At 38.5% G+C, this 8203-nt stretch overlaps 1 protein-coding gene across 2 annotated transcripts; it reads left to right on the top strand.

Annotated features, from left to right (window-relative positions):
* Nucleotides 1–236: 236 nt before the first annotated feature.
* Nucleotides 237–6514, top strand: LOC111402204 (adagio protein 1-like). 2 transcript variants are annotated; one of them, XM_023030364.1, is made up of 2 exons: nt 237–947; nt 4410–6514. In XM_023030364.1, exons 1-2 carry the CDS (start codon nt 694–696, stop codon nt 6019–6021), a joined length of 1866 nt encoding a protein of 621 aa, XP_022886132.1. In that variant the 5' UTR covers nt 237–693; the 3' UTR covers nt 6022–6514. The 2 variants fall into 2 exon arrangements, with proteins under 2 accessions (XP_022886132.1, XP_022886133.1); XM_023030365.1 differs by lacking the exon at nt 237–947 and adding an exon at nt 2129–2591.
* The last annotated feature ends 1689 nt before the right edge of the window (nt 6515–8203 follow it).

Below are 8203 nucleotides of genomic sequence, written 5' to 3'. Positions count from 1 at the left end.
TTTCTTACTTTTTTATTACACATTCTCTAAAAAAATTACTATTTTAAAAATTCATTTTAATGGAGCTAAAAAAGGGCTAAATCTCACATGTATTAGAATTCAATTTAAAATTCAAGGATGTTAGTTACACGTGCATCACCTCAAAATAATTCATCCAAATGGACCTTAACCATGTTTACATGCCGAAACATCACGAGGTACGACATTAAACGGACACGGCACAACAAACAAAGCAAAAGGTACAACCTAATTTCCAAACGATTTTTTACGCCAGCGCCATCTCCATCCCCCCCCAACCTCCACAAGCCATTTCTTCAGCCGCAGATATTTTTTGGGTTTTCATCTCAAATTTTCATCAAGGCGGTGTAGGTACGGACTATATAGACAATACATTTATCATCAGACGGCATATAGAAAGTAACTTTATTGGCTCCGCTTTTTCTCTTGATTAGTCCTTCTTGTTTTTGCCCGTCATTCATTTTCCAATGGTAAAAACCTTAAAACCCACAATTAGAAATTGCAAGTTATTGTTGTTATTGTAATCTTGTCAAGGGGGTTACAATTGATTGTCTGGAAGTGATAAATTAAGCATTCAAATCCCGACTTTTAGTGTTGTTTTTATCAATTTTCGTTGCCTTTTGTTATGGGGTGAAGATTTGCAAAATTTGGTTTGATATTGTTTTATAAAGTTGGATGGAGTGGGACAGCGACTTGGAGTCTGATCTGAGCAGTGCGGAGGAGGAGGATGCAGGAGAAGGGTTTGGTTTTTGGTTGAGGAAGAGCGGTCCAGGTGAACTGCCGTTTCCCCTGGACACAGTTCTGCAGCCGGCTCCTTGCGGGTTTGTCGTCACGGATGCTTTGGAGCCTGGCAATCCCATTATTTATGTAAATTCCGTGTTCGAGATGGCTACTGGATATCGCGCAGAGGAAATTCTTGGTCTTAACTGGTCAGTTTTTCGTTGGAGTTTTGTTTGCCTTTCTCTTTTTTCTGGGTATATAGCATTGTGTATTTCCAAGATAGTTTGAAATAGTGAAGTTTTGTTGTAGTTTTAGCCTACTTCGAGTGTGAAACGTGACTACTGACTAGATTATATTTTCAATAAGTTTCCTGTCCTTAAAAAGGGGGCAAGGGGACTGTGAACGTAATATGATATAATTTAATAATTTAATAATGAATGTCTACAAAACCTCTAGATTTTTTGCATGAATTTGAGCTTGTGCCTTCCACAGTTTAGCGGACACGGTGGGAGTAGAATTGAAATTATTCTTCTTTCTCTGTTCTGGGGATAGGGAAGAATTGTGGATGCGTGAAAACTGAAGGTGGGTTGGAGATGTAACCTGGAGCCTTAAAAAAACATGAGAAATTGGTAGAAATTGAATTGAAATCAGTCCTATTCTTAGTTGCATGGTCAAGACAAGTATAAAGAATGAAATGAAGTTCGGTTAGGCAGATAGTTTCAGATATCAATACAGTTTTGTATCCATAGTTTTATAGCCCTTCTTGAAGAATGTAGCAACAGAAGCTTAAAATTTTATGTGGACAGAATCCTGTTCACAATTCAAGCTCTTTTGAGTCGAAGATAGAGTAATGAAGTCTGAAGAGAGAGCACTAGGAATTATTTAGAAATTGAGTTGAAATTGGTTCTGTTATCTCACCAGAGAACATGGTGAACGATGTTTATATAGCTGGATGTTGGAAACAATGTGGAAAAGGTGATATTTGCCTATGAAATTAGGCTTACAAAGTTTTCATGAAAGTAATGTAGCGGGAAAACTTAATTATGTGTTAAATTTTACAGCAAACTTTGACATATGGTGTATAGTAAATTGGCAACTTGCTGATGTATAACATTGAGAGTTATGAGGAGTGTTTAAATTAAACAACAAAGCAGTCGTCCTGCCAGCGTTATCTCCACTCCACATCAACCCACACACCCCAACCCCACATATCGTTTCTTCAGCCACAGATATTTTTGTTTTTTCATCTATATACATATCCATATATATTCAGATGGCATCTAGAAATTAACTTTTTGAACCCCCCCCCCCCCCCCCCCAAAAAAAAAAAAAAAAGGTTTTGTAACTTTGTTCCCCTTTTCCTGTCTTGATTGGTCCCTCTTGTTTTTGCCTATCATTAATTTCCCAAAAGTGAAAACCCTAAAACCCACAAATTGAGCTTCAAAGTTATTGTTTTTGTTGCTATCTTGTCAAGGGGATTACAATTGAGTGATTGCAGTCTGAAACTGATAATTTAAGAATTGATACCCAACTTTTCCTGTTGTTTTCATCAATTCATTGCCATTCGTTACGAGGTGAAGAGTTGGGGAAATTTGGTTTCATATTTTTGATAAAGTTGGATGGAGTGGAACAGTGACTCGGAGTCTGATCTGAGCGGTAAGGAAGAGGGGGCAGGAGAAGGGTTGGGTTTTTGGTTGAGGAAGGGCGGACGTTTCACATGGACACACTTCTGCAGCTGGCTCCTTGCATGTTTGCTGTCACGCTTTGGAGCCTGAGCATCCCATTATTTATGTAAATTTCATGTTTGATATGGTTACTGGATACTGCTCAGCGGAAGTTCTTGGTCATAACTGGTCAGTTCTTCATTGGAATTTTGCCTTTTACATTTTTTCTGTGGGTATATAGAATTGCGCATTTCCAAGATAGTTTGTAATAGGCTGGTTTTTGTTGTAGTTCTAGCCTACTTTGAGTGTGACACTTGACTAGATTTTAATCTTAACTAAATTTTGTGTCTTTAGAAAAGGGGCAAGTTGTCTGTGAACGTACTATGATATATGTAAAGAATTGAATATAATGGAAATCTAAAAAACATCCAGGATTTTAGGCATGAATTTTGAGCATGTGCCTTTTGACAATTTGTTGGACAAGGTGGGACTAGATCTGAAGTTTTTCTTCTTTTTCTGACTTTGGGATAGCGGAGAAGAATTGTGGATGTATGAAAACTGAAGGTGGACAAGGTGGGAATAGATTTGAAGTTTTTTTTTTTCCTTTTTCGGACCTTGGGATAGGGAGAAATTGTGGATATATGAAAACTGAAGGTAGGGTAGAAATATAATCAAGAAGCTTAAGGAAACACAAAAATTGGCTAGAAATTGACTTCAGATCAGTTCTATTCTTAGTTGCATGATTAAGACAAGTGTAGAGTCAAATAAAAGTAAGTCAGGCAGATAGTTTCAGAGATCAGTACGGTGTAGAGTATACAAAGGTTTATAGCCCTTCTTGGAGATGTTTTATTAAGGTATGTAGCAACAGAAGCTCAAATTTTTCTTTGGAGAAAATATTGTTTGATTGTTCAAGCTCTTTTTAGTTGAAGATATAGCAATGAAGCTTAAGAGAACACCAAAAATTAGCTAGAAATTGAGTTGAAATCAGTTCTGTTATCTGCCCAGAAAACAAGATGAACAATGTTTATATTCTTAGCATAAATTCTTGGAAACAATGCGGAAAGTACGATATTTTCCTTTGAAATGAGGATAACACATTTTTCCTTAAAGATAATGTTGTGGGCAAACTCAATTATGTGTTAAATTTTATATATGGTGCATGGTAAATAGAAACTTGCTGGCATATAATGTTAAGAGTCTTGATCATGCCATTGCTGAATCGAAGATGGCAAAACATATGGCCAGATATCAAATTTTACTTTATAATTATATCGGCAACAGTTTGGCTCTTCGCAACCAATTATAGGCACTGCACCTGGTCTTTATGCCATTGCTGAATCGTTGATAGCAAAATATAGGGTCAAATATCAAAGTTACTTTATAATTATCTCTGCAACAGTTTGGATCTTCGTAACCAAATAGAAAGTTCAGTGGAGTCTATTAATTTCTGTTGTTACTGATGAGGACATCACCTATATATGTTATGTTTTGGACTCTTGTTTATGTTTTATGTATTGGACTTGGCCCAAGCCCTTATGCTCTAGGTTTATTGCCTTGCTATTTATACTTGGTTTTTTTGTGTAATTTGGGGATGATGATTGAATGAAATGAATGATATGCTTGGATTGTAAGTTTTCCCCTTCTCCCTGATTTCTCCTCCTCCCCTCTCCCTTCCTTCAGTCGTTGCTTCTTCCCTTCCTCCTCTCCTTCTTTGCTGTTGTTCTGCTTCCTCTGCTCTTCTTCTTGCTGGAATTCCTTGTCTGCTGTTTTCTGCCTATGATTTAATTATAGGTTGAGTGTTTTCAATTAATTCTACATCAGTTACCTTCACTGCAGTTCGAGCTGCTAAGAACTGTGCGTGTTTTATGACAAGTGGATTCTTTATCATTTATCTGTTGTTTCTTTCAATGCAGTCAGAGCTGCTGAGAACTGACTATATTTTATGTGGTTGAATGCTGATAAGCATGATATATCACTGATATCTGACTATGTTGAATTTTTTCGCAGTCGTTTTCTGCAATGCAGAGGTCCATTTGCTAAGCGAAGGCATCCACTGGTGGATCCCACAGTAGTAGCTGAAATAAGAAGATGCCTTGAGGAAGGAATTGAGTTTCAAGGCGAATTGTTAAATTTTAGAAAAGATGGATCCCCATTGATGAATAGATTGCGAATGACCCCGATATATGGTGACGATGATACAATAACACATATCCTTGGCGTACAGTACTTTGCAGATGCGAATCTTGATCTGGGTCCACTTCCGGGATCTTTAACAAAGAAATTTACCCAAACTTCGCAGAAATTAAGATTTAATTCTTCTCCTCATGGAATAGCATCGAATGTGAACCATAATTCTAGTTGTGTTGTTTGTGCATTAATGCAGTTAAGTGATGAAGTCCTTGTTCTGAAGATTCTTTCACGGTTGACTCCAAGAGATATTGCATCTGTTAGCTCTGTTTGTCGGCAGCTTTATGACCTTACAAAGAATGAAGATCTTTGGCGAATGGTCTGCCAGAATGCATGGGGTAGTGAAACAACTCGAGTATTAGAGACGGTGCCTGGTGCTAAACGATTAGGATGGGGTAGATTGGCAAGAGAGATTACCACACTTGAAGCAGCAGCATGGAGCAAGCTAACTGTTGGAGGTATCGTTGAACCCTCTCGCTGCAACTTCAGTGCGTGTGCTGTCGGGAATCGTGTGGTTCTGTTTGGGGGGGAGGGCGTTAACATGCAACCCATGAATGATACCTTTGTGCTGGATCTGAACTCCAGCAATCCAGAGTGGCAACATGTCATAGTGGGCTCTCCACCTCCCGGGCGTTGGGGTCATACACTTTCTTGTGTCAATGGATCTCATCTTGTTTTGTTTGGAGGCTGTGGGAGGCAAGGCTTACTCAATGATGTTTTTGTGTTGGATTTGGATGCCAAACACCCTACGTGGCGGGAAATCTCTAGTTTGGCTCCTCCACTTCCTAGATCTTGGCATAGCTCCTGCACCCTGGATGGGACGAAGCTGATAGTCTCTGGCGGTTGTGCAGATTCTGGGGTGCTTCTGAGTGACACTTTCCTGCTCGATCTTTCAATGGAGAAACCAGTGTGGCGAGAGATACCGGTATCGTGGACTCCACCTTCTCGTTTGGGCCACACGCTGTCTGTTTATGGTGGTAGAAAAATTTTGATGTTTGGGGGTCTTGCCAAAAGTGGTCCTCTGCGGTTTCGGTCTAGCGACGTGTTTACTATGGATCTGAGTGAGGATGAACCATGTTGGAGATCTGTAACTGGAAGTGGGATGCCTGGAGCTGGAAATCCAGGAGGCATAGCTCCGCCCCCTCGACTTGATCACGTGGCTGTGAGCCTCCCTGGTGGTAGAATCCTCATATTTGGTGGCTCTGTGGCTGGTCTTCACTCTGCATCCCAGGTATATATACTTGATCCTACTGAAGAAAAGCCAATGTGGAGAATACTAAATGTACCAGGACGGCCTCCAAGATTTGCCTGGGGACATAGCACGTGCGTTGTTGGAGGCACGAGGGCCATAGTCCTTGGAGGTCAAACCGGGGAAGAATGGATGCTGAGTGAACTTCATGAACTCTCTTTAGCAAGCTGTCATCTAATCTAAAAGGAAAAAATTGGAAGATTCTGAAATTTGGCACATAATCATATTTTTTTTTTTCAGTTGGAGGCTGAAGAAAGTAACTGATCCTGAGTAAATAATTCGCAGAGATTGTCCCTCCCAATCTGGTCTTGCTTAACATGTACTGTTGTAATATGGTTTACGATCCAGCCAGCAGCTGTTCCTAAATTCGTTTCCTTGTTAAGGCTCTTGGGAATACTTGAGCTCATGGCGTGATCCCAGTTTAGTTTTGTGAGTTATGTATGAAATTTGTTATGTTTGCTCCTCCTGAGGCTGTTTGTACTTAGTAGAAATGTAGGTAATCATATATATTGGTTTGTTTCCATCATGTACGGTCGCATTGTTGTCTTCCATGTTCTATAAGTCGAGATTTGGGAAAATCACAAAAAACAAAAAATCACATGTTGGGATGCCTGTAAGAGTTTATTAGGTATATAATTTACCCTTGGCTAAATTGGTCGTCTAATGTTTCATCATCTTACTCGGCTTAATATCTTGCGTGATCAATATTATGGGGCTAATGTTGTTGCAGTTAATTTGTATATTGTGCGAGTTTCTGTGATTCTTTTTATTTTTTATTTTTGTGAAAATTATTTGTTTGTGTTTTGATTTCATTACTGCGATGCGTATGTTGGTATTGGCACGTCCAACGTGCTATATATTTCTCGAAATAATTTAATGTTGGATACTCGTGAGCTAAGGAGAATTTTCAAACTATGTGCAAGTTACATTTTTGTATTGTGCGGGTGCGGTTGCGGTTGCATGCATTTCTTCTATGGAAAATCTAGCCTCTAGTGGGGATTAAAATCAGATTTTTAGTAAATTTTGATAAATGTTGGATTCTATGGAATATGTGGTTAAAATTAATTATTAACTTTGACTTAATTATCACCCAACAGGGTTCAATTTTCTTTTCCAAGATTGACGGGAGCCTATCGACCTTTTGACTTGGGATTGATTTACTGATAAGGTGCCTCGATCTCCAAGTCTCGTGTGTGCATGTAATTTGGTTGGGTTTTTCTATTGTATTGTCCTACTTTTGGCAGCAATATTTTGATGTGTAAGTAAGTCAATCTTCACATGAAAACTTAACCCTACAAGATCACTATCGATTGCTGTACATGATAACTTGGCACATGACGAGACCAAACGTCTTTTCAATTTTGAGGAACAGACCTCTCTATGTGGGGCAAACGCATGTTGCCATGTATTGGCAAGGAATGTTAAGTCGCATGTGACAAAATTTAGAAAGAAAATTAAGATTAAAATATTGCTATTATACTCTTGAAATTTGAACATGGTTAAATATGCTAAATAGAATTGGCACAAATAACCCCTAATATATTGGCTGCAAATGGTGGTTGGGTTTGGGGCAACAATTCCTTGGCCCGTCTTGTGTGGTCGGGTTCCCATTGTGCCCCGTCTTAAGTGGGGCACATGGGAAAGAATCTTTTATGTCATGTCTTTTCTTATATCATTTTTATTGATTTTTCGAGTTTATCAATATTTGAAGTCACAATGTGATAGTAGAAAATTTAGTTATTGAAACTAACGATCGTCTTCGTAAATTACTAGTTATTGAAAAAACAAAAGTTTGCAAATCTATCTTTTATTTAACCCTAACCTTATAGTCTATGGATTCCACCCCTCTGCCCCCCCCCCCCCCAACTAATTGAGTTTGACAGATGAATTAGCCCCTGTTTGTTACCCATTTTGCACTCTCATTTTACAAAAAATTCACCCGTTGCCAATCCTTTCAACTGACAATTCACGGATATGTTATAGTCTACAACAATATTTTATTTCCCAATTCCATTACTATCCTCTAAAGTGAGCAACAATTATGAGAGGTGGAAAAGTCAAAAAAGGGTGGTTGTTGAAGACAAATGGGGGTATTTTGAGACAATTTGTACAAGTTAATTCAAAAATAGATGTCATCATGTGGGACCCACGTTGGTAGAAAGAATGCATTTTTTGGATGAAATGGGAACTAAACGGGGCTTAATGGTGCATGGTTTAGTTTGTCACTTAAGGAACGACACATTAGATTATACATTATTTCCACTAATCGTGTAATCAATAGTGAAATTATTATAAACATTATTAACTAAATAGGCAAGAAATTTTTTTTAATGACCAACGTGGAAACTTACAGAAACTTCAATGA

Source organism: Olea europaea, chromosome 10 (assembly GCF_002742605.1).
Source record: "Olea europaea var. sylvestris chromosome 10, O_europaea_v1, whole genome shotgun sequence".
NCBI lineage: Eukaryota > Viridiplantae > Streptophyta > Magnoliopsida > Lamiales > Oleaceae > Olea > Olea europaea.
Note: the sequence above shows the minus strand (reverse complement) of the source record. Positions and strands in the feature narration are given on the sequence as shown.

Bases quoted from the DNA above. Each gene is read 5' to 3' on its own strand.
- LOC111402204 (XM_023030364.1), top strand. From the start codon at position 694: ATGGAGTGGGACAGCGACTTGGAGTCTGATCTGAGCAGTGCGGAGGAG. The intron at 948-4,409 runs GTCAGTTTTTCG...ATTTTTTCGCAG, and splicing joins GAAATTCTTGGTCTTAACTG to TCGTTTTCTGCAATGCAGAG.